Here is a 27,344-nt window from a genome sequence, read left to right as displayed (position 1 = left end):
AATACATTCCATTGATTTTTTACAGAGAGGAAGGGAGAGAGATAGAGAGTTAGAAACATCGATCAGCTGCCTCCTGCACAACTCCTACTGGGGATGTGCCCTTGACCGGAATCGAACCCGGGACCCTTCAGTCCACAGGCCGACGCTCTATCTACTGAGCCAAACCGGTTTCGGCAAAAGCTTAGATTTTTTTTTTCCTTAAGGTTTGCTTTATAAAGTTGAAATTTGTTTTTACTTTAGTGAATTTGTTTTACTGAATTTTATATAAAATAATTCTTTATTGACTTGTAAATATTAAGTTTAACATTGTTATTTGATTACAGGACATAATCCAGTCGCATGTAACAGCAGAAACTAAGTAAGGAATTATGCATTGTCTCTGTAGTTCAGGATCAGTTTTGCTTCCTGAACACAATAACCTAAATGACTCCAGAGATAAGTTTTCTTACGTAATAAATGATTCCCTCCTGGAAGCTTAGATTCTTCCCTTAGATACAGAGTTTGCACATTGAAGAGTGATAGAATGAAAGGGTGGTGGGAGAAATGAACACCAATTAACAAGTCATGTCTGAGGTATGCCAAGAAAGTTATGCTGCATTTTTGGCCTGGAACCTGCTTAAAGTGTATGAGTAATTGTCACTCAAAAGTCAAAGTTAAGTAAGTGCTGTCCAGTAGTTAAGTTTCCTCAAGATCCATAACTATACATGTTTCATTCTTCAGCAGAGAAAAATGCACAGTGTTGGAACTTAGGAATTTTGAAATCTCCTACATATTTAGGAAACAAAACAGATAAAATATTACCAACATTCATGTGTTTGTATTTCCTATGTATTTCAAATCACATGATGTCTGGAATAAATTAAATACTGTTTTTAAACCATGTTAAAAATTCACAATTAAAATTATAAATGCAAGGAGAACATAGGAGCAGTAGTTATCAAAGATTTTCTAATCATTTAGACATCCTTTAATGGCTAATCGGTTTATTAAAAAAAGACATAATGTTTACAAATATAAGCTCTTAATTAGAAAAATTTAACTTACCTCATTTGTAGTTCCCTGTAGCAAAGGCAGTTTAAAAGGGAGAAAAGAAAAGTATATATCCTGTCTCATTAATAGCATTACAATATTCAACATTGTTCACAGTATTAATTTGTGAACAAATACTGCAAATTTTTTGTTTGTATTACATATTTATATAAATCTTTTGAAAAACCCAATTCAATATCCCTTATAGGTTTCAGCATCATATTCTAGGAGGGCATTGGTTTTTTCCCCTCAAATAGCCCCTCTTCTATCTTTTGAGGTTGAGGGGCTATTTGAGACAGTGGCTCAGAGGATCCAGTTTTTAATTCATTTTTTTTTAATTCTCACCTGAGAATATGTTTTTATTGATTTTTAGCGAGAGAGAAACATCGATGTGAGAATCATTGATCAGTTGCCTCCTATACACGCCCTGACCAGGGATCAAACCTGCAACTTAGGTATCTGCCCTGACCAGAAATCGAACCCACAATTTTTTTGTGTACAGGACGATGCTCCAACCAATTGAGCCACCTGGCCAGGGCTTTCATTCATTCTTTTCCCATAGTGCTGCCATTAATTTATCTCAGCTAGATTTTTTAAAGGCACATAGTAAATCCATTAAAATTCTATGTGTAAGTATATTCTTCATGCTGGGAGAAGAGTATACTTATACAGACCATAAATGTTCAGAAGTTTTAACCCTAAAATTTTCTGAAGAATCTCAACTTTAGCTTCACTAAATCCCCCTAAATTTTCATGAGGTAACTGATGATAGATACTTCCAGAATGACATAAAGAGTTGTTCTAGGTGTGTTTGTAATTATCTCCCCTGTCCATAATCAATTATTTAAACAGTGGACCATGGCATGCCTGACTCCCTAGGTTATGGTTAATTGGACCATAAAGAACAACTAACTGACCCCATGAGCAGCTGATCAAGAGGTTGACCTGGACTCATGCTATGGCCAATGTCTAGTGCAAATGTCTAGTTCAAATGAAGATAATCTGAAGTAATCAGATACTGCTTTTATGAGTTGGTACTAAAAGAGACAGTGATACAACAACTTAAGTTAGTGGTTTGTATATGATCCTAACAAAGCCAGTGCTTATCAAATAATAAAATAGGTCATAAGTATGAAGTAATAAGGCTAACATAATTGAGTCACAAGCAGCTAAATAAAAACAACTGTTTTCTTATACTTCTTTTAACAACTTTTAGGATAAAAAAATAAAACCACTGCCTAATCCATGTATTTTTGAAAAATACTGAATTGTTAACTGGAAAACAGTTGTTGAGACTTCACATATTATACAGTTAGTTGGTTATATCTGGCCATCTTGATATATTCTAAAGTTCTTGAAAACTGGGCCCCTAAGTCATGTTCATCTGTATATTTCCAACATCTTAACAAATGCCCTGTATATAATATAGACAATCAAATGTGTGCTGAATTTAGCTGAAGAGAAGTAAAGTGTTCCTACCTGGTCCCACAAGGCTGCAGCCACCTGGTCTATTACAGCTCCCAGCTCTCGGTATTCTCCAGAGTACCGGATGTATGCCCAGGTGCACAGGGTGATAAGGGTCAGTCCCATTATCATATTGCATAGGCTAGCTATGATGTCCAAACCAATGAATCCAGTCACACCAGCAATCACATATGTGATAAAAATGACAACAAACAGTGTGGCTGGAGTACGAGCTGCATGGAAGATATTTTTGCTATCATTGTGCTTGATATACTGCATATAAAGTTCATCTATTTCATTCTCCAACTGCTGCAGGTAACGCCGGCTAAATTCCTCCCCACCCATCTTCTTCACCCCTCGGAATAGCTTCACAGACTCTTCCTTAAGCTCCAGATGTTTGGTCTGCAGGTCATTAGGGGCCAGAAATGGTTTGTCACCACCACAAATCTGTATCAGATGCAGAAGTATTGTTTATGCAACGCAGAGTAAAATTAGTAACTGTAAACATTTTCACTTAAATTTGTTAGAACATATCAATAACCAAGAAGCCTGCATGTTTTGTCAACCCACATTTTCCACAGTTAATAACTATCAGGTGTAACTATAAGTGGGACTGTTGCTTTATAGGTTACTTATATAAAGTCATTCTTAATTTTTTTTTTTTGACATGGGAAAGAATATCCATAACTTAATCCAAGATGAAAATCCAAGATGAACGGGCATGACACAAAGTGAACTGCAAACTGAGTTCATTTACAGAACGAATCTAAATTCAAGAAAACCAGTCCCTTTAGGAAATTTTTTCTAACTGCACTGAAGTAATTTTGACAAATGAAGTTTAATTTAAACAATGAGCAATGCTATAAAGCTCTAAAGTAAAATCATTAAAAGTTTTATTTGGCAGTTTCACTGATTTTTGTTTCAAAGGAGCCCATTCAAGAGTCTAAATGGAAACATCAGATGTTCTTGGACCACATTTTCTGTTTTCTTCAGAAGTTACAAGGGAAATCTGTTATTTATATCATTCACTTCGGTTATTTGAGATTTAACTACATAAAGTATTGATTTTTAGAGAGAGAAACATCAATGTGAGAATCACATCGTTGCCTTCTATACACTCCCTGACCTAAGGGGTAATACGAATTACCCCTTAGTTATGTCATAAACACCATTTCCTATACTATATTTCTCTTGACTCCATCAATTTTGAATATAATTTTAATTTTATTATAATTTCAGGGGGAAAAAGACCCATCACATTAGTAGATATACACAATAATTTTTAGGCGCATCCTCATTGAGATTGTTAAAACAAAAAAAGAAATATGGTATGTAGAAATATTAGCCCTTAAAGTTTAATTTCTTTTTTCCTAACAGGTTTTTATATCTAAGATAGAAATTCTGGAACTGTGGAATGAAGGGAGGTGAAGTGGAGAGGGTAGCATGTTATTTTAGCCACTAAATCTTATAAATTGGTGGGAAGATCTGACAAAAATAAAAATGTGTCTATTAAATATAGAAGTAACATGTAAAATATGTTGAAAATTGTGCATAGTGTTTCTTTTAAAATATTTTAGGAATATAATAAATAGAAATGTGATACACATAGGCTGGGAAAGAATAAGTCAAACCTGCCTCTTTGTATGTTTATTCAGTATAATGTGGAAGAAAAAGAAATCAGTATTTCATGGAAAAAATACTAATTTTGTTTAAAATATAATTTAATTCTTACCTCTTCCATTTTCTTGTTGTATGTATCCTTGGCATTTGCTACGGCCGCTAAATTGTTAGCTTCTGCTGTGGCCTTTGGACAAAGTAAAAATATTATGTAAAATGGAATTCATTAATTTCCACAGGCAGTTCTCATTTATAAGCATCATGAGCAAGAAATGTGGAAGAACCTGAGATCATCAAATAATTTTAAATTATTGAAATATTTCTATATTTTAAAAATTAGTAAAACTAAAATTTTGAAATATATAATACATATATGTTTACTCAATAAACCACAGTTCTGCCCAGCCAGTGTGGCTCTGGTTGAGAGTTGACCTGTGAACTAGGAGGTCAGTTCGATACCCAGTTGGGGCACGTTGCCCAGTTGTGGGCTCAGTCCCATACTGGGGCATGCAGGAGGCGGCTGATCAGTGGTTTTCTATCACTGATGTTTCTTTTTCTCTCTTCTCCCTTCCTCTCTGAAATCAATAAAAAATATATTAAAATAAATAAACCATAGTTCTAAAATGAATTTTCATTTGGAAGATTTTTTTCCTCAACATTTTTAAGCCTCTCACCAAATTGAGGGTTGGGGAAAATCTATAAACCCAAAAACATGGAAATAATATATAGAAATATAATGTCAAATTTAAGGACTGCTATACTGATAGAACAATGTATCTGATAACAAAAAGGAACTATCAAGAACTTTAAGAAATTTTTTAAGTAAGGAAAAGGTCAGTTTCACTACTTGTTTAAAACCTGCTTTTCTACTTGTTACATGTGTGAGTCTGTTTTCTAAACAAATGTAATACAAAGAGAATGAAAACTCTTGGGTATAAAGTGTTTGTATCTCAGCACAAGTAAGGCTGCTGTATGTTTATGTGAAAATGTTTAGCTGAACACACAAATGGGCAGCTATTAGAAAAATAATCATCTAATAAATCATTCTGTTTACTATTTTCATTTGATAATTTCTGACAACCAGATTGATGCACATGTTTTGCTTAGCATGGCTAATAAATACCTGTAACATGGATTTGGGATGTGGTAATTCTTCACCTTGATAAATCTTTATATAAGCCTGAAAAGAAAAAAAGACTCATGTTCAAGTAATTCTATTCAATATTTCTGTAATTCTGTTAAATTATATTCTAAGGTCTAAGGTCTTGACAGTACCAAAAAAGTAAGGTCTTGGCAGTTTCAGGAACTAATTATCTTTTCCTCATACTTTAATTCCCTCTTTCTTAGTGTTTGTTCCCCTTTCCTGAAATGCCCTTTTCACACATCTCCACTTGCCAATCCCACTCCTCTTGAAGGCTTAGCTCACTTCTACATCCTTTAAAACTCTCTCAGATCCCTCTGCTAGGAGTAACCTTTCTTTTTCAGTTACCCACAGGAATTTGTACCTGGTGATGTCATAAACTTCATGGAACAGAATTGTGTAAGGGTCCTGAATCTCCTACTAAATTCTAAGCCCCTCCACAGTGTTATGCACAGTAAGAATTCAATTTTTAGATAAATAATATATCCTTTATTGCTGAGAGTGATGGTCAGTAACCACACAGGAGGTATATGACTGAATTTTAAATGACAGAATGTTGATTTTAAAAATTGATATTTTAGTCCTTAGATCATCAATACACAAATTAGATTGGTAACTGAAATTCTTCACTATATTTGTGGGTTGGTAAAAAAAATGCATTGTACTCAGTGCTACCTGAGGTAAACAAGTAAATGCAAATTTAAAATAATTCCACTTCAGATTGGCCCTTGGTGCAGAATGGGAAATGTGGAAGTACGTTCTCCAGTAGAAAGACAAGGTGTAGCCCCTTTTGAGAAAATCTTCAGAATGAAGGTAAAATTCAGTACAGATCATGACTGAGGACTATGTGGTTTAGACCCTGGGAAACACCCCTCCCCCCAAAAAAGATATTTCCAACTCTTAGATACATTCATATTTCAAAATACATTTCCTTCTAAGGGACAGGAAAGTTACCTCAAAGAGTTCCCTCAAAAAATAATTTCAGAAAACAAGTTCCTCCTGGGAATCTCATAATTTTTCATCATTTGTACAGATTCCTCATACTTTTGCCCCCATATTACAGAGTCTATAATTTTTTTGTTGTAGCTTCAAGTGGGAACTGCATTCCAAACATGTCAAATCTAAGTACTCACAAATGTGCTAGAAATGAGAGCAATACCTTGAAGTACTCCACCAGACCTCGGCAGGTGATTTTGTTCCCATTGATCTCTTTAATATCTAGGCTCTCAGGACTAAGTAGCCAAGGAATGAGTATTTTCAAGTTTTTGATGAATTCATCATCTATTTCTACAAGTAAAAGCAAATTCATTATTTTTAAAATTCTATCTAGTCCTCCATGCCATACAATAATAAAACATCCTTTGATTTCCTGTTTCTTCCCCAGTGATAAAGCTATCACTTTCCTATCATCTAAACAATTCCTGGAACCCACTTTTCTTAGGGTGGATGATCCACTTTGCCCAAACTTTCTACTGCTGATCTTTCTTATCTCCACTTCAATTACACATTTATCTTGTCTTCCACCTATAAAGTAGCTTTCTTGATATAAAACGTTTTTCAAATATTTTATACCCTATTCACATAAACATTTCATGTATTCTGTCTTTATTCTTTTTGTAGTTTTATATATAGGCTCATAAATGGGGAGAAAAGTCATATAATTACCAGCTGAGAAGATGTGTTCCCTTCAGAAAATATATTCAAAATCATTCTGTGTTTAGTGTGCCCACCTTATGAAAAGTGTATAGTGGGTATGGTGTAACTAGGAACTGAAGTTCAAAAAGATAGGGATGATGATGCTACCTCTAGTGGTGAAACTCAAAATAACATGGCAAGAAATGGAGACCTAATTTAGCAAGCAGATCAGAGTTTTTTATCATATAACATTAGGTTAATCTTAACATTACAGACTTAGCAAAGTAACAAAGAAAATAGGTCTTTAAAGAAGTATTTTGAACACTGACCATTTATTAAATCATTATTTCAAAACATATAGAAAAATACACATTATATGTTTAAAAAACAAGGTATGTCCAGAGACTTGATATCTAAGTAAATGCAATAGCTACATGTCATTTTTTAAAATCTGAATTTTAGCAGAGTCACTGAGTTTTCAGACTTTGGAATTGATGATTTCCGAAGTTTTAAGGCTAAAGATGAAAACCTTATGATTGTGTTTGCATTTTCCCTGCTTGTTTTTATACTTCAGTATACATTGCAATACCAGTTTGCATAAGAATTCATATTTTTCTTCTCTTGCTTTCTGCTTTTATGACATGCATGAGCAGACAGAAATCCTTCCGACTTATTTTGCTTCACATTTTGTACAGCTTTGAAACTTGCTCATGCTTTATCACTATTTGTATAGGAGCTTATTCAAATTTATTTTGCACTGTACCAAATTTTACTTATTATTTTGATTTGTATTATATATAGATTTATTCAAATGTATTTGTTATTGTGGTGTGCTATTTAGTTATCAGTATTCACTGAAATACGATACTGGTATTTGTATTATGTTACCACATTCGTGTATTGTGTTTTGTTGCCTGCTATGTATCTGTATTCACTGATACTAATAGGTTTCTTTATTGCTTTATGATTTCATGCTTTTTTCAGCATCTGTAGAATATTACTATATATCTATAATGTATGACTTTTTCTGAATTTCTGCATAAGACAAAAAGGCCTTCTCCATATAAAACCACTTTTTAAATCACTTTCAAAACATGTACTTAGACCCTCCCCCCAATTTCCTTATAAAATTGTACATCTATTTCACTGGGCAGTGTGGTAATCATCAAAGTAATCAGCATATTTGGATTAAAAATGTGTTCTGAAGATGGCATTAGCCTTGGTCTACTGAGACCAATGCCAGGTATTTCAATTTTGGATTCATAAAATATGAATAATATATTCATAACATACATAATTTAGCTCTTGCTACCAGTATTAGTTGAAAACAACAAGTACATAATCCAGAACATCTGCAGACCAGATCAAATTGCAGAAGTATACTAATCAGCTTTGGCTCATTGCAACTGATCAATAAATATGTGTGGGTAGATAATTATTCAGAATGATGTTCTGTTTTCATCATTTCTTCAATAATTTTTTCCACAAGAGTGAAACCTTGCTAGGAATTCAGGGACTAGGCCAGAGTGGTTATCTGTCACAATAACTGAGGACATGATGCATAAGATCGCTGCAGGGCAGATGCACTGGTGGAGTTCTGCTGTGTAAATTAACCAAGGAAGATATTTTCTCAGGATTACCTCACTCTGACAAGTCATTAGAAACAACTTTTTTTAAACAATAATCACCTTGCCATGGTGTTGGTTATGCTTTCTGAAGTCTTACCTGAGCTGCTAAGGATGCAACTCCACAATATATGGTATGGTTACCTGGGGCAGTGTAACACAGAGCAACCTCCAAAAAAGGTAACTCCTTATTTACTAAAAGACTGATTTGCTATACTAGGAGAGGCATTCTGTAGGCCAGTGATGGTGAACTTTTTGAGCTCGGCGTGTCAGCATTTTGAAAAAACCTAACTTAACTCTGGTGCCGTGTCACATATAGAAATTTTTTGATATTTGCAACCATAGTAAAACAAAGACATATTTTTGATATTTATTTTATATATTTAAATGCCATTTAACAAAGAAAAATCAACCAAAAAAATGAGTTCGCGTGTCAGAGGTTCGCCATCACTGCTGTAGGCACTTGGTGAGGAGTGGTTGAATGTAGCATGAATGAATGTAATTCAGTGCTTTGGGTCCTTTGGATTTCCTATGTGGGGAGTTATTAAACCAACAGCAATTAAATTTAATCATAGTATTTTAAGTTTTAAATAACACTAGAAATAGATAATTTCAATAATGTGAGGGACCATGAACAAATAGTAATTATAACAATTATTACTATTAATAATGAACTTGAAAGTTATTTCTGTGTGTGAAAAGTGTGTGAGAAATTATCATCAAAGAACAATTTTTGCACGTTTTTATATTCAGAGACATTTCTTCCCCAGAGGCAAACACTCAGATGCCAGCCCTCCGGAGAATAGCATGGCCAACACACAAGACATCCTGGATAGAAATCACACCAAATTATAAGATTCAGGATGGGATGGAAAACCAATATATGCCCAAGGAGAAACAGGCAAAATAGAACATTTCAGCACACAGCAGGATTCCTGCAGCAGTTCTATGAACCTCATAAAAATGGAATGTTCGATGGGAAACTAAAGCTGCCTTTCATTGCTCTCTCTGTCTAGCTACAAACTCATAACTTATGGTAACTGTAAACCAATTGTGTGGGTCAATACATGGTTAGATGTAAATCAAATTTGGAGAACATATTTGTTACAAATCTGCATGATTTGTGTTAAATTCTCTCCTTGAGATCTTTCATTGCAAAATGTATCAGTTAATTTAAAAACTGCAGATGTATAGTATACCACAGAAATAGAACAAGCCAGAGTACTTTTGTCCAATAAAAGACTATTGTTGAAGGTCTGTCCCTTCTCTGCCTGTTTACAGCTCCCAACTCCAGAGAAGAAAGAGAGGCCTTGTGGGAAGCCCTCCTTTTATGTAATTTATTCAAAATACAGGGAAGCCATTAAGTAATTGCATAATATCAAGAGGTCTGTGTGTTCACTCGTAGATTGGAATTCATAAGAAATTGTAGGATCCTGGAATCCATGCATTAATAGCCTACTGCTATTTGTTCTGTTATATAAAGGTAAGATCATTTAAAACATGTATAAAAACAATGCTGATTGAAAATTTTGGGATTCTATTTATGATACTAACTGTCATAGCTAATATAAAGTATCTGAGAGTAAATACCATGGATCAGTTTGGGAGTGGGGGGATAGGTTTGCTTTTCAAAACTGCCAGTTCTATAAAACTGGATATAAGTTATGTTGTCCTTTTTAAAAAAGTAACTTGAAAGCCCTTTCAGAACAACTGTGCTGAAAAATGTATGTCACTGTCTCACCAGCCCTGGCACAATGCGGAACGGCCACCTTATATTTAGTAAATGTCTGAACTTTAGTGGTGTACTCAATGCTAGGCTTACAAGTAAAAAAAGTCAGAAATGTCTTTGTACTACATTGTATTACTACCAAGCAAACATCTAAAGGCCTGGTAATTATCTATTAGGAAAGATTAACTTCTGCTTCCCCATATCCTACTTCCACGCCCTCTTTAACAAGTTGAGTTGCTTTGGAATCTCTTTTTTTATCATTAATTCTTGCTTGGGAATCTTAAAATGTTAGACATGCCTCTGTTCAAGAGAGAATTACATGCTATTAATACATACTATTTGAAAAACACTCTAGTGCTTTGGTTTTTAAAAAACTGTTCCTCATTTCGAGAGGATCTCCTTTTTAGTGAAGCTTTTAATAATTTATAATTAAATTCTTTAGTAGCAGTTTTAAAGGACTTGGATTCAGTACCATGAGATATTTCAATCTCTAATTATATAACTGAATGTAACATCCCAGGAATGTAGACATCTATTTTCCCCTTTAATGTAAATAAGAAAAATTACACAGGAAGACATTAAGGAGCATTTCTCAATGCACAAAGGTGAGCAGGAACCTCTGCAAAAAGGTGAGGGCTACTGCCTCCCAAGTGAACTCAGGGTTTAACTTTAGCCTCTTTTCTCAATGTACATATTCAGCAGCCACAGATTCCCACAGTTCACCAAGGAGGCGCTCTAGCACCAGCCCAGGAATCACAATTCTGACGATTTCTAATCATCAGCCTCACGTTAGTGAATGAACAAGCAGTCATAAGCCCAGCGGATAAATGATATTTTTATATCGGACTAAGTGATATAAACATATTCATTAAAAGACAGACAAACCTTTCAGTTTTCCATCAAAGTTTGGATTGGTAGCTACTTTTAAGCCAGGATGAGGTAGCAGAAAACAGGAAATTTTGGTGAAACAGGAATGGATGTGTTTTCGAACATTCTGTAGTTCTTCATGCTGGTTCCCTGAGACCTGCAGTAGTAAATCATCCTGAAGTTTAAATGACTTTCAATATAAACTGAACTTCAAAGAAGTCTGTGGCATCTTATATTTTCTATCTTGGCCCACAATTATAAAAATGACATGTCAGGGCTGATATTAAAGAATAAAATCTTGGGTGAACCTGCCACACTGCCATACCTAAGTAACTGTATAGCATAAATATGGCATTATTATACAGTTAACAAATGTCTATTCTTATGCCAACTCAGATGGGCCTTCCCCCCCTTTTCTTAGTACATATTAGTGGGGTTTTACTCTAGCTAATTCCTACAAATTCCTTTTTTAATTCAAAGTACTCACAGGAGACATGAATAGATCATAAAATATTCCTCCCTTTTCAGGAGATACTCAAAACAACTTCTTGTCACCTGGTAGGTATACATTCAAATTCTAGGAAAGCATCTGAATAGGTAGGTGTTTATAAGCTAAGTTGCACTTTTTTTTACATGTATTTGACAGTTAATAGTACGAATTACCCTAAAAGTAATTATAAACCTAAAAAGTTAAGCTCAGAAATTCTGATTATAAAGGAAATTATTTTTATCTTTTTTTTCGGACTTCTCAGTAGGTATTTTTGTGTGATATCTATTCAATGTAAATCAGTCAATATTAAACTATCATGACATTAAAAATGGAAAGTCTTCTAATTTTACTTTCTGTGAACTACTAGCAAAATGTTACAAGATTGGGGATTTCAAAATTAGATATTTTTGTTAAATTGACTTTTAAACCTCTGCTAAAACATGAATCCAGATATTTAAACTGTGGTCTTGAACTAACTTAATTCTTCAAATTAAAAGCTTTGTTTTTTCGAATAAATCATTGTTTTATAGAAACCTACAAAAGAACTCTTTATCTGTATCATAATTATTGAAAATATTTAAAAATTGTAATTCTGAAAGTATTTTGTTAAGCATCTGTCTTAGTTTATTCACAGAGACACTATGAGGGTCAAATGAGAATTTGGCTACTAAGTGTTCAGCAAATCATTCAACAAAAATAATTCTAGATTACTAATGGTGAAATTTCATGCACCTAAATATCTAACAAACCTTGAGGCGTTTTTCCAAAAATTTGGAGCCACCATCAGATCCATATGAAAATTCGTATGGGAAACTCCAGTCTCGAACAAGAAATATCAGACTCTACGAAATAATTCAAAGAAAGAATTGATGAGATTCTAAGTTGCCTCCCACTGCTTTTTAATTGAAACCAATTAAAGAATACTATTCAAATGTTCTTTACCACATTGTGGAATTAAAGCAAACATAAAATCTTTGACAGTTTCTGAGTAGTCTTTCCTCTATTAGAGCATCCTACCTATTTCCACTAAGTGTAAACCAAAAGCTGCCCCAAAACTGATCATAGTTACATAGTGCCAATTTAGGAGCCAATTTGAGGGCAACTCTGTCTCATTTCTTGGTGGGATGCATTCAGCTTGGTGGTTTTCAAACAGCTTTTTATGAAGATTCAAGTTTTATTTGAGGAAAGTTTCCTCTATTACTCTCTAGATATTTTTCTTCCATTACATGTGTCCCACTCTCTTCTATAGGAGTTCTCATTATGCATAACTGGTATAAAAAGGGGTGGTAATCTGGGTTTTGTGGGGCCTGAATCTTACACAATCTCTAGGGGGAAGGCTCAATAAGAAAAAGCATAAAAAATTGGGCTTAAAAGTGAATATTTATTTAGAATGAGAAAAATAAATTACTAATTCAAAAAGCTGACGAGTCTCTCTCTTACACACACACACACCAGCAAAATAACTAACATACCTTTATAATATATTTTGCCCTCTACAGTTTTTGGCTGCAAATGATTTTATCACTTCTTCATATGATTATTTTGAAATATTTTTTGTTAGAAAGCTAACTCAGTCTTTCTTCTAAAAAAGCCAATTTCTTATTATAAAACATTTTATTATTATTGATAGTTTAGAAATGTTTCAGCGTCACAATTTTTATTTGTAATGTTACGTACATTTTTAGCCTCCTCATTTGTCAATTAGAGATAATAATAGACCCACCTCACAGGACTGATAAATGAGATAATATATAGGCATTTAGAATAGTGCCTGATACCTAGTTAGTGCTCTGTTAGCTATATGATTTTTATTTTAATGGCAACTTAGTATTTTAGCACATGGATAGACCATAATTTATTTTGCCCTTCTCATAAATATTTTCCAGCTTTTCCACTACTCTAAGAAAATCATAGATAATCATCCTTCAAGTTAAATATTTGTTCACATCCAGAAGGATTTTATCAGTGACTGTGTTTCCCAAATTAGAACAATCATTAAAATCATTTGGGAAGCTTTTTTAAAAGTACAGAATTCTTGGGCTCCACCCCAGACCTATTGAAACCAATGTAGTATTAGCTTTCATTTATTGAGAGCCTATAATATGCCAGCTTCAATACCAGGAACTGTACACATGATATTTCATATATTTCTATAGCAGCCCTAAGAGATCGGTTATACTTTATTATTCCTTTCAAAAGAGATATATAAAAATCACCTCCACCCTCATCTGACATTAAGTAACTTGCTCAAACTCACACAGCCAGAGATGAAAGAATTAGTAGTAAACTTGGGTCTTACTTCAAAATCCCTGCTGTACTGCTCCTCAAAGTTTAAGTATAAAATATGTAGTTTACGATCTAAGGGCTGATTAAAATATGCTTTTTGTAAATTAGAATAAGATATTTCAATTTTTGTTTCTGAAAAAAATGTAGGTAATAAAGAAAAAAATCATATTTTATAAAATTAGCTATCTTTAAATGATCCTTCTAAAAGTTTACATTTTCTGCACTGGCCAGTGTTGTCCATTGGTTAGAGCATTGTCTTGCACTAAGTGGTGGCCAGTTCAATTCCCAGTCAGGGCACACCCAGCTTATGGAAGGTAACCAAATCAATGTTCTCCCTCGCATCGATGTTTCTCTCCCTTCCTCTCTCTAAAATCAATGTTTTAAACAAAGTTTATATTTTCTGAGTTTCTAACTGAATCTTTCAGACTCGCCCATTAAAAATTATGTCTTTTAATTCTCATTTAATTTACAGGTTCCTCTTCCACCCCTTTTCCCCTTTACAGTTCATCTGTTAAAGAACTTAGGAATTTGACCTGTAGAGTTTCCCATAACTGGGACCTTGCTGACTGCATATTTATGGAGCAGTTCAACATGTTCTTTTGTCCTCTGGGTTTCCTGCAAATTGGCAGCTAGAGACAGAGGCTTGGTCTGACACAGGTTTTATTTCTTTGGCAAGACTATGGGAAGCAGAGTGTCCTTTTATCAGGAGGCACATAGTATATGATTATCTCTGATTTGATCGAAGTTATGTCATCTTTGCTTATCTGAAGTGCATTCTTTGGTAGAATTCTCATTAAGGGCTCATGGGAACACTATTTTTTTCATTCTTACATGTTGATAACAGTTTGTGCCATTTATACTTGAAAGTCAATTTTGCTGGATATAAAATTTTGGGCTCACATCTTCTTTCCTTAAAAATGAATGCTTCTTAGTTTGCCTTACGGATATTTCTTGTTTCACTAAGGTAGAGCCTCTCTTCATGTTTTGTTTTGTGGGTTCTTGTGGGGAAAGAAAATATTCTTATGGAGAGGAGAATTTAAAAGTACCCATATCCACTATCTTTAATTATATGCCAATTTCTGTCAAAATTTTTGTCAAAATAAAATATAACAACTTGTATTCAGAACAATGACACCTAGAACATGTATTTTGAAAATAGAGGTTAGCTATGAAGCAACTTTTACAAAATAGAAGTTCATGAACTAGGATAAATGAAACCAAATATGTGGATTTGGCTATATTTTGCATTTTTCTTGGGAGATTTTAGTTTCATTTCTTGGTCTTTTTCACTGGACACCTTCCCAAGTCGACATAATGAGGACTATGTGTAGAATATGATCAAATATGAAGTCTTATTTTTTCAAATCAAAAATCTATATTCTATTTATCTATCTACAGTGTCAGATTCCCTATTTCCATGCCCATTGTTCCCATCCAATGATGTGCTAGTAAACTACCTCTCCAACAACAACACAACACCTTGATTTGTAGCATTCGACAATTTCTGTATGTGCACTATGGCTGATTTCAAGCTATTAACTGTTTAATAATTGGCTTACATAATTCCTGAATGTTTACTAGTTAGCTCTTGTGAACTGGTATGAGCCAGCTAATAAAAGCACACCCATTGGCCCCACCCTCACCCTGGACAATTTGTATGCTTTACATTTATCATGTACGGAATTCTATGAATCTCGGTCCTTATTTCAAAAGCCATCAGTTTTCAACATTGATGAATCTTGATTTGTTCATATATATATGTAGGTAAAGATAAAAATCAAGACTATAAATTACCTTGATTTTCTCAAATAAAAACATTTGAAGTCATAAATACTGTTTTTTGAATGAATTAAATTCAGGAAGGCAACTGGGGCAAAGGATGCTGTGTATATCCTATAAATGACCATATATATTTTTAAAAACATGAAAAGTATAAAATAACCTTTGTTAACTTCCCTTTGGAGACTAATCCTTTAGGAAATTATTTTAAAAATCAGTGTTCTAGCACTACTATGAGTAACAGTGAAATAAACCCCAAATGCTCAACAATTGTGAAATGACTTTACAAATTATGGCATATTAATATGAAAATATATTACATAGCAATTAATATTACAAACATGTAGGATATATCAATACATGTTTTATGTGGGTTATTGAGGTAACACTGGTTCACAATAGAAAAAAACAGTGAATTTTCTGGAGTGAGGAAGAGGACAGAAGTGAACTGCTAAGAAAGCTTGCTGAATTAACAACTTTTATTTCAAAATTACTTTATTTTAGATTTTTTCCTCCATGCTAATTTAAATGTGAAATATTTTGCTGCTATCTTACATGTTCTGAGATTTTAATATATTTGTATTTTATCTTTTAATTTCATGTTGTATAGTATTTTTTGGTTTGAATTTGGTTGTTTTAATCTTAAATATTATTAAATAGTGTTGGAAGCCATGTTTGCTACTTAATGAGTTTCTCAATTCAATTTCAGATACTTAGATTTACACGTCCAAACATGTTTAGGAGTTAGTTGACTTATTTAGTCATAATTTTTTCATTGACATTTCATAAGCCAACAGTTTACCAACAAGCAGTAACTCTATGACTTTCTCAATCTCAATCTCTCTCTCTCTCTCTCTCTCTCTCTCTCTCTCTCTCTCTCTCTCTCTCTCTCTCTCCCCCCCCCACCCCCCCTCCTGAGCATTGGTTGGTCTCTCTGACTTTAGTATATCTGGCAAAGTGTAAGAAGAAGTGATGCCTGCTGATAAGACTTAACATTCCTTTCCAGAATTTACAATGCAGTTCCCCAGTCTATGCCAATGGGTCCTGAGAGTAACAGGTTCAGAGAAGACAAAAGTCAAAACAAGTAGCCTAATTACCATACAACACTTCAACTATCAGCCTGACAAATACTTTTTAAAAAGACAACAGAATCTAGTAGGTATTGTAAACCATACAGAAGATTGTAAGCAAGAACTGGTTTTATTCTACTTTACCCCACCTGCTTCCCCAAGCCATGGGGGAGAGATTCATACTCTCACTCACAGCATACCATCATCTCTCCATGCGAAGGCCCCTTTTTCTTTATCATATTTTTCCCAGACCCCCATTTCCATCTCTCAATTTTCTGTTCTCAACTCTAATACATATATTTTGTTTATCTAGAGCAGTGGTTCTCAACCTTGGCTGCACATTAGAATCACCTGGGAATCTTTTTAAAATCCTGATTTCTGGGCCTCATCCTCCAGAAATTCTGTTTCTTTGTTACTAATGTTGTGGCCTCACCCCATAACAAACAGAATTTCCGAGGATGAGGCCCAGGATTTTAAAAAGATTCCCAGGTGATTCTAATGTGCAGCCAAGGTTGAGAACCACTGATCTAGAGTGTTTTAAATAATCATAAATAGTGTGTTATAGATCTCAAATTTCTTCTGCACAATTCAGTATCAATTTAAACACTCTATTATTCATGCTACTCCATATACTTCTGGTTCACTGCCTTTGGATGTTGCAAAATATTCCAGAGTATGCTCTTATGTATCCATTCTTCTAGTGATGGACATCTAAATTGCCTCTAACTTCCCACTACCACTTCTCTATCAATGCTCCAGTCAATATCCTTACACATTTCCCCTGCTCCAATCTGCACTTTCACCAATAGGTCCTGGCTTTCCCATTTATCCAAATTGTAGCTATAATATGGTATTAACCCCATGTTCCACTTTTTGGCTACTTAAAAAGTATAAAGTGGTATCTCATTATTTTAATTTTTATCTGATTATCAATGAGACCTGACATCCTTCAAAAATGTGTTAACCAATCAGGTTTTCATTCTGTGAATTGTCTGCATATCTTTTGCCTGTTTTTTAAAAATCAAGTACAGTTTATCATTTTAAATGTTTTATAAGACTATTTTTAGAGTAGCTTTAGGTTTACAAGAAAAATGAGAGGAAAGTGCAGAGTATTGGCAAGTATCACCTGTCCCCACACATGCACAGCCTCCTCATTTATTAATATCACCCACCAGAATGGTGCATTCTTTTTTTCATCAACAATGGACCTACATTGTCACATCATAATTACTCAAAATCCATAGGGTTCATTCTTAGTGTTGTACATGATATGGGCTTGGACAAAGGTATAATGACATACACCCATCGTTACAATATCATATAGAGTATTTTCATGGCGTTAAAAATCCCCTGTGCTCTGCCTATTCATTTCTCCACTCCTCGCTTCCCCCACCATCCTCTGATCTTTGTGTCCATTGTTTTGCCTCTGCCAGAATATCATATAGTTGGAATCATACAATATGTAGCCTTTTCAAATTGGCTTATTTCACTTAGTAATGTGCATTTAATGTTTCTCCATGTCTCTTTCATAGACTGATAACTCATTTCCTTTTTTACGCTGAATATTTCATTGTCTGGATATATGCAGTTTATCTATTAAAGGACATTTTGGCTGCTTCCAAGTTTTTGGAAGTTATAAATAAAGCTGCTACAAACATCTGTGTGCCAGTTTTGGTGTGGACGTAAGTTTTCAACTTCTTTGAGTAAATACCAAAGAGTGCAATCACTGGTTCATATAAGAGAATGTTTAATTTTGTAAGAAACCACCAAACTATCTTCCAAAGTGACTGTACCATTTAAATTCCCACCAGAAATGTATGAGAGTACCTGTTGCTCCACATCCTCTTTTGTGGAGCATTTGGTGTTGATGCTCTGAAATTTGGCCATTCTAAAAATGTGTCATAGTTCCTTTGCTTATTTTTAATTGGCAAAATGTCCTTACTTAATTGTAAAACTGCCTTGTGTATTCTACATATTAAGTCCTTGTTGACTTTGGCATTGTCAATATCTTCTACCAATCTGTTCACTTTGCTTCTTATAGAGTCCTCTGATAAATAGAAATACTCTATTTTAATGTAATAATACCCATCAATTTTTCACTACATGGTTTATTTTGTGAGAATCCTAGTATATAAATGTTTCTTCACCCCAGTTCAGAAGGATATTTTCCAGTATTTTCTTCTATTAGAGTAATTTTAACTTTCATATTTAGTTCTTTAATCCAATTGGAGTTTACTAATCTATATGGTGTTTAACAGAAATTCAACTTTTTCTTCAAATAGTGAATTAGTTTTTCCAAATCTCAGCTATTAATCCATCCATTTGCTACTGGTATATGACACCACCCCTGTTGAATACCAGGTTTCTATATATACTAGAGGCCCGATGCACAAAATTTATGCAAGAGTAGACCTTCCTTCCCCCCACTGCTGGTACCAACTTCCCTCTGATACCAGGGACCCAGGCTTCCCTCGCAGCCCCGGCTTCATCCAGAAGGTCGTCCGGAAGACATCTGGTCTAATTAGCATATTACACTTTTATTATTATAGATAGGGATATATTCAGTGTCTGTTTAGTTCCATTGGGCTTTTTTCTTGTATCTGTGCAGGACCACACCATTTTCATTTTGTATGGTTTCTTAATGTGTATTCAATCCTCCAATTTTGATTTTCTTTTTAAAAACTGATTTAAATAAAAGCAGAACTTAATTCTTCCATAGAAGTTATAGCACAATGTGTTGAGTTTCTTTAGAAATTCGGTGGTAATTTTAATTAAAATTGCACTGAGTTTATTGATTAATTTGGGGAGAATTAAATTCTCTACAACATTAAATCATCCTATCTGAAATATATGTTTTATACAAATTTCCCTTTATGATCTTTAATAAATCTTTGCATTTTTCTCCATAAAAGTCTTTATATTATGGGCGTTAATTATCAAAGTTTTTGTGTGTGTTTTTTGCTATGGTGAATTGTATACTTAAAAAAAACTGCATACACACAAAATAACTTACATTTGTTAGTTGGTAATTGCTGTTTTGAGACATATTATTGACTTTTTAAGATTTAAAATTTTTATGATATGACACCTACAAAATAACTTATATGCATATTATTATGCACATTAGTAAAATGAACCTGTGAATCCACAAACCCACTTAAGTAATTGAACATACCAAAACAGTGAAGCTTCCTGTGTATCCCTCCCTGGTGTATCCCTATTTCTCCTCTCCAGTGGTAATCACTACCTTAAATTTTGCTTTCAATATAGTTTTAACACATATGTATATGTATTCTTAAACAATATGCTATTAATTTAGTTATGCTCATTTATGAGCTATATTTAAAATGCCATCATACTGTAGATAGTCTTTAAGAGGCAACTTTTTCACTCCATAGTATGTTTATTTTTTTATGACATCTCTAGGGTTGGTTCAGGGGAGAAAACCTGATATTTTTGCAGGAACCAAAATATCTTATTCATTCTTTTATTTTTCCTTCCCCCTTTTTAAAAAACAGTTTGTTAAATTTTTATTTCCACATTTCTATCTTCTCCTTGCATCGTATAGCATTAAATGGGTATCCAAAAGTGCTTCTGAAGTGAAATTTTAAAAGAGAAACAGACCCTCACAATTAATTAAAATACCTGCTATGGTCTTCAGGAAATTTTGATAGGAATTTATCATCAGTTAACCCCAACTTACCTGAAATGGCTTCAGGAATGTTTCCTCCATTGCCAGTCTGCCATACTCAGTGAAAAGCTAGAAGGAAAGTCACACACACATACAAACACACATGCACAAAGAAAACTTCAGTATCTGCAAAGTTTTACTTTTTGCCTTTCTTCCATTCATATTGTTCCCCAAGCTATAAGATAATACTATATTCTTAAGATTACAATAATCATTTTAAGGAACTAAGTATTAGATAAAACAGTATAGTAATTAGATATTTTAAAAATAAAGTTTTCATTTTAAAGCTAACATCTTTTATATCTGGAATATAGGACAGTTTTTGTAGGGACAATGGGGAGAAACATGTTAAATGACCTTTCAAAATAGAACTTGCATAATTAGACCAGGAAGCAATAAATTATGTAGGATATATATGTGTTGTTGCCTGAGGACACACAATGGCCTGGATTATTACAAAGTCATATAGGTATTTGGCTTAAAAATTAAAACATCAAATACACTGCTAATATTTTTTATGTGCCCAATTGAGAGGCACCATAGCAGTTTTTATGTTGCTAGAAATGGAAGGTTTTGGCGAACACAACCTAAGGGTGACTGTGATTGGGCCTCTGATGAGAGTTTCATCCAGAGTGGCTAAGTGGGTTTTCCCATGTGTGCACAGGAAATGCCACTAAATATACAAGATTAACAAGCCACAGTGACTTTTCAGAGTTGGGGAAGAAAGCTGACACAGAGGATTACCATCCTTTCCCCCGCTTCGTGCGGGCTATGGGAATGTAGAAAGCAAAGGGTAATTACTAGTTATTTGATTAGAGTGATTAAATGAAAGTCTGGAATATCATATTTAAAAGGCAGCTGAGCCTAGCTGGTTTGGCTCAGTGGATGGAGCGTTGGCCTGTGGACTGAAGAGTCCCGGGTTCGATTCCAGGCAAGGGCACATGCCCGGGTTACAGGCTCGATCCCCAGTAGGGGGCATGCAGGAGGCATCCACTCAATGATTCTCTCTCATCATTGATGTTTCTATCTCTCTCTCCCTCTCCCTTCCTCTTTGAGATCAATAAAAATATATTTAAAAAATAAACAAAAGGCAGCTGGTCAGGGATTAAACACTCTCATTAGACTTATCTACTAACATAAATTGAATTCACAATCTTTTTTGAGGAAGACTGAGATATTGTCATTTACAGGAAATTTTTTAAGTGATCTCAAAAAATATAATTTACTCAATATAAAAATCCAAAATCAGTCCTTCTTTAAGAAATCCCTAAAACTGGTATTGAACAGTACATGCTTGAAGAAATTATTGTACTTATTACTGTATAAGAAATATATAACACAAATCAAATCAAATAAAAACACAAATTAAAATAAAAAAGAGAGCAATAACAACAAAAATTTAACACTTACTCAGCATATTGCCTATTTGTCATAAATGGTCAGTGAGATGTACAAGAAATATATTTTAGCCCTGGCTGGTGTGACTCAGTTGATTGGAATGTTGTCACCTACACAAAATGGTGGCAGGTTGATTCCCTGGTCAGGGCACATGACCCAGGTTTCCATGCATGGGAGGCAATAGATCGATGTTTCTCTCATACATTGCTGTTTCCTTTCTTTCTCTCTTCTCTCTTCTCTCTCTTCTCTCTCTCTCTCTCTCTCTCTCTCTCTCTCTCTCTCTCTCTCTCTCTCTCTCTCTCTCTCCCCCAACCTCTCTCCCTCCCTTTCTCTAAGATCAATAAAAAAATAAAATAAATAAAAAACTGATTTAAAAAGAAGAAAATAAATATATTTGGGAGTAATACTGGTTGTAAACTCAAATGATTTTTCTGGCATTAGAGATTACCCTGTTTTATCATCTTGTTATCTGTTAAATTTGTACATGGCTCTTATTGCAAAAACTAAATAATATACTGAAAGCAAAATTTTCTACAAAATATACAGATGGCAACTATCAGAGAAACAATAGGCTTTCCTATGTAACCAATATAACATGAATTGAAAGGGAGCAGAGTGTTACAGAGATCTGAAGTATCTTTAGGAATACCTAATCTTTTACTTGAGATTTAAATGATGCTTGGAGAATAGAAGAAACACTAAGCCCAGTCAGATAACCATATTTTTACTCCCACTCTACCACTAATTAGCCACAAGAATTTAGGCAAGTCATTTATTTCTTTCAGCCAAATTTTCCTCATGTATAAAATATGAAGTATAAATTAGGTGTCACTGAGGTCTCTTTGAGATCTAAAATAGAATTCTATGAGTTATCATCAGGTAAACCTCTCATAGTTCTTAGGTATAAAATGGTCCAATGGGGAAAAACTGGCATACAACTAATATCACACTAGCAATTATTAAATCCTTGATCTTACGACTTCTACTTCATATTTTGGGTCATTTTTAAACCAAAGATCATTTTTCTATTCTAACTTGCCACGTAGTTTCAGATGCAGGTCAATAGCAAGTAATTTTACAGAAACAAAGGAGTTTGGAAACCGAGTTAGACAGAATATAACCATGCAAGGCTGGAACAAGAAGCCTGGAACTAGGACAACCTCCATTTGGTTATGTTTCTAAATCCTCCTGAAGTTCCACTATGCATGCTTAAAAGATTACCAGATATTAAAAAAGATTATAAATATTGTTACCTGGAGGTGCTGAAGATCATCCTCCTGGACATTTTGGGATAAGTTATATACCTTGATTAAGAAATAAAGTTAAAACGAGGAAATAATTAGCATCATCCTCAGTACTACTTTGTCATTCTCTATTTGTCTCAATATCAGTTATCACAAATGTGAACTCTCTAACTTACATTCTTACATAATGATATTTATAATGTACAATGATCATAAAATTGTTCTAGAAATGCAATAGCCACCGGCCTGGAGGCAGAATACTAAAAATACTTTATGAACTCAACAGCCAGTCAATAAAACACTTCTGCATATAAATAATGGCAATCTAAATCTGAATAACCCATAAAGTTTTCTTAAAATTTTATGTTGGCTTCTTCACAACTGGTTATCTGAGTTATGTCTACAGAAAGTTTCATCACATGGAAGTTAGGTTCTGAATATTATGTCCACACCCATAAACGTATGCATTATTACTTCATGAACAGATCACTGTATCAAAGTGACATTTTTTGAGGGGAATAAATATCAGTAACATCAAAGAAAACTTAAGGATATGTGTATCTTTATGTATTATTACAGATAATATATTTTTAAATAGATCATTTCTCAGATAGTAAGAAATAGTCATTACTAAAAAGACTTACATTTTCAGTGAAAATATTGAATGTCTTCAGGTAAAATATACATAGTAAATAATAAATATTACAAAGGCAAAGTTAATCTGGTTTTAATTGGCTTGCATAAATGGGTTATATTGTCAATTATGAAGAAATTAGGTAAGTCGGTATTTTAAAGGGTTACTCATTTAAGAAGTATAATTTTAAAAGCTAGTCAACTATAAGTTACAATCATGGCTTTTTATCTTAAAGTCCTTTATTAAAAAAAAATTTCAGCCTTCCTTCTATCAACCTTCTCACGGTTGTCCTACCCTTACACCATGCCTTTACTGCCAGTTCACTAGCTCCATTTTCTCTACTTGCTTATAATTTTAGCCTTCACTTACTCATCCTAACCACTTTGTCTTCCCTAATTTTTAAAACTATCTTACCTTTTTTTAACTGTTTCTTGTCTACTATCTCTTCTTGCTCTTTACAGTAAATAGAAAATAATTTTAATTTGGTTTAAAATTTTTTTATGCTATGTGTTCTATTACTATAGAAAAATTCTCCAAGTACTTTAGGACAACTTATAAAGCCTACAATATACCTCACAGAAAATACTTTTAAAAAAGGCAGTGAAAGAAAAAAGATAGATTTTTTTTTTACAAGACAGTTACTTTCCTAAATGTATAGTAATATGTATTTAAAAGCTATGAACACATATACATGTTTTTTACATTTAGAAATGTTTCTACGAGCTATGTAAAATAAAATTTTGCATTTATAAATCTTGTTTCAATTAATATAACTTAACTAGGTGATCCCAATGTAACTGCATGCATTATAAGATTTAATATTATTGAGTTTATTACATGCTTTAAACAGAAAAAAATTATCAATAAGATAATATCTTTTCTGACTAAAGTAAGCAATTTGAAAACTTATCAGAAATTAGGTGACAATAATAAAAACAATTCTACTGTTACAGAAACCATTAGAACTGGTATGCTAATTAAGCCAAATAATATACATGATTTACCATTTCTGTTGCTTGTCTCACTAGCACACAGAAATACATATATTCATAATTTTTAGTGAAAGAAACATCCATAAATATGGATTTATTTTATTCCATACCTGTATAGAGCTGATCATTGTGCTAAGGGCAAATACTGTGGCAGAATCTCTCAAAGTTGACTGACTATCAAAGGTTCCCTGAGTATCCATCAATAGCACTGCAACCTATAGGCAAGTAGAGAACATTACTGATATTTTATAGAACATGTAGAGTTTTTGGGTTAACACAAAGTTAACATCATAAGAACTAAAATAAATCATTAATAATGAATATTTTTTACATGTGCCATTAAGGCCACAGAAAATAAAAATGCAATTAGTTGCTGAATACTGTAATGATTAACTTTCACTGGTAATCCACCATAACAGAAACAGCACTGAAACAAAGTTTAGATGTTAGCTGAGCTGCTGGTCCATTGTTTCTAGAATTTTGCTTACCCTGACCCCTAGAAAGGAAAATAGGAAACATGCAATAGAATGCTACCCACTTCCCTTTTAAATATCATGTCAAATGGCCAAAAATTAGTTTTCAAAAGATTGTTTTTGAGGATCCTGAAAAGTGATAACTGTTGCAAGTGAAAAATCTATTTTCTTTAAGAAGTTCACATCATACCTTTTTACCATCAGGTTTATTGATAAGGAAGACTTCACTCCATATCTGGATTCCTGTAGTTTCTCGTTCAGATCCACCTCTCCATGAAAATCCAGTCAATGGTTCATTGTAATCTCCAACCCAATCAACTGATTCCTATAAAATTAAGAAAGTCTCTGATACAGAACTAGATATGTAGTATAGTATTTTCTACTCATCCATTAAGATTTGTATTCTCTTTCTAACTCTAGCCAAAAGGAAACAACATATGCACATCTACTGTACTGACACAATTTCTTTACTAATTAATCCAAAAAGAAATTACAGAGGAAGCAATCATTTGCCACATGTTATGCTAGGTCCTGGGGATACAAAGATATTCCAGACCAATGGAAGCTCATAACTTAACAGGGGATAAACATGCTAACTAACTAATATAATATAATATATGCCTATTAAAATGGGAGTGTATATTAGGCATAAATGGAAACATAAGAAATAACTAAAGAGTTATTACGTAACTCTTGGTTATGTAATACTTTAAAGGAGAGGTGATATTTGGGCTAAACATTGAAGGATGTTTAGGAATTTTCCAGGAAGCAAACTTGGGGAGGGTATTCCAGAAACAAAGAAATAAAGATATGAGAGAATATAGTACATCAGGATATAAACAGTAACACAAACAATGCTTTGGTATTGGGGGAGGAGGAAGTGAATAATAGCAGGAGGAAAGGTATCTAGCAGTAGGTGCAGAAAGACAAAAACAAAACAAATCTGAGCTTTAATCTGAGAAAATGCTATTTAACACAAGCAACAAGTGTTACTGAGCATTTCATTCAAATGTTTAACAGTTAACACTATGAATATGTATAAAACTGTATGTAATCCCAAATAATGTAAAGTATACTAATTTTGTTCATTCAATTTTCCCACCTGTGTTATAGCACACTAAAGTTGGAATGCTAGAAATAGAGAATGGGAAGTTTTTCTTGCTTTCAAAGCCTGAGATTTTAGCAGTTTTGTTCTTGATTTGTTTGAACTGACACTAGACATAAGATATTGTTACAAAATTGTTCACAGATAACCCAACTAGAAAAGATCAATCCAAAATGGATAATTATGGTATAAATACATAGAACCAAGTTTCTTGGGTAGTGTGTCTATTCTTCCCTCAAAAATCCATATTTGCATCAGAATTGCTATGGATAAAAGGTAGAAAAAATACTGATATGCTCTCCACTACCAACCCTCTGTTCCCTAGCTCCAATCTCCTATTTATCCCTCTGCTTTTGGTTTATCCTAGGTCCCTTAAAGTCTCATTTCTATGACATGCTGCTGAAGCAAATGTTACGATACTGTTGCCTCTGGGGGTGGGGTAAGAAATGAGTTGGAAAAGATCAGAGAGAACTTTCTGGGGTAAAGGTGAAATATGCTTGATAGAATTTGGGAATATAGAAGTATATGCATTTTCAAAAAAATAAGCAAAGGTACTCAAGATTTGTGCATGTAACTATGTAAATTTTATAACAAGAGAAAAAAATAAATACTAAAATATATAATAATGATGTATATTGAGAAAATTTTGGGGGAAGTATACTGACATCAGCAATTTACTTTGACATGAATCAGTAAAATAAGATGAAGTGATGGGTGGAAAGAAGAGTTAGAGACACATGGGATAATGCAAGAATATTAATGTTAATGGTAGAATCTCATTAGTGGATACCCGGGTATTCACTGCAAAATTCTCTTAACTTTGTTGCATGCTTGAAAATTGTCATAATAAATGTTGTGGGAAATGATTACAATAAAATTGTTATGACAAAAGTTATTTGACATTTTAAACCCTATAACATGTAAACTTTATAATCATATTACTATGTGATCTCTATTTTTAAGCGTAAAAAATAAGGTATCTTCTAAGGGTAATGTAGCTAAGTGGCTTCAGGCAAAAGTGGCCTGTGTAGTTTGGTGCCCAAAGCACCAAAGTTGGAATGATTACAGTATAGCA

General features: G+C 33.6%; 1 protein-coding gene across 2 annotated transcripts in view; it reads right to left on the bottom strand.

Moving 5' to 3' along the window:
• Positions 1 to 27,344, bottom strand: part of ATL1 (atlastin GTPase 1) — a 55,071-nt gene that overhangs the window by 1,688 nt on the left and 26,039 nt on the right. Inside the window, exons 4-14 of one of the 2 annotated variants that reach the window (XM_036306436.1) lie at positions 25,355 to 25,489; positions 24,802 to 24,906; positions 23,075 to 23,125; positions 20,436 to 20,492; positions 12,347 to 12,439; positions 11,126 to 11,264; positions 6,411 to 6,538; positions 5,234 to 5,290; positions 4,226 to 4,297; positions 2,509 to 2,940; positions 1,045 to 1,059 (exon numbers count right to left, since the gene is read on the bottom strand). In XM_036306436.1, the coding sequence (XP_036162329.1) occupies positions 1,045 to 1,059; positions 2,509 to 2,940; positions 4,226 to 4,297; positions 5,234 to 5,290; positions 6,411 to 6,538; positions 11,126 to 11,264; positions 12,347 to 12,439; positions 20,436 to 20,492; positions 23,075 to 23,125; positions 24,802 to 24,906; positions 25,355 to 25,489 (1,284 nt within the window). The remainder of the gene's footprint in view (positions 1 to 1,044; positions 1,060 to 2,508; positions 2,941 to 4,225; positions 4,298 to 5,233; positions 5,291 to 6,410; positions 6,539 to 11,125; positions 11,265 to 12,346; positions 12,440 to 20,435; positions 20,493 to 23,074; positions 23,126 to 24,801; positions 24,907 to 25,354; positions 25,490 to 27,344) is intronic. The other variant, XM_036306445.1, reaches the window with a different exon arrangement.

The sequence above is a fragment of the Myotis myotis genome, unplaced genomic scaffold, assembly GCF_014108235.1.
Source record: "Myotis myotis isolate mMyoMyo1 unplaced genomic scaffold, mMyoMyo1.p scaffold_m19_p_1, whole genome shotgun sequence".
Lineage (NCBI taxonomy): Eukaryota > Metazoa > Chordata > Mammalia > Chiroptera > Vespertilionidae > Myotis > Myotis myotis.
The sequence above is the reverse complement of the archived record's forward strand: the minus strand, read 5'-3'. Positions and strand labels throughout refer to the sequence as shown.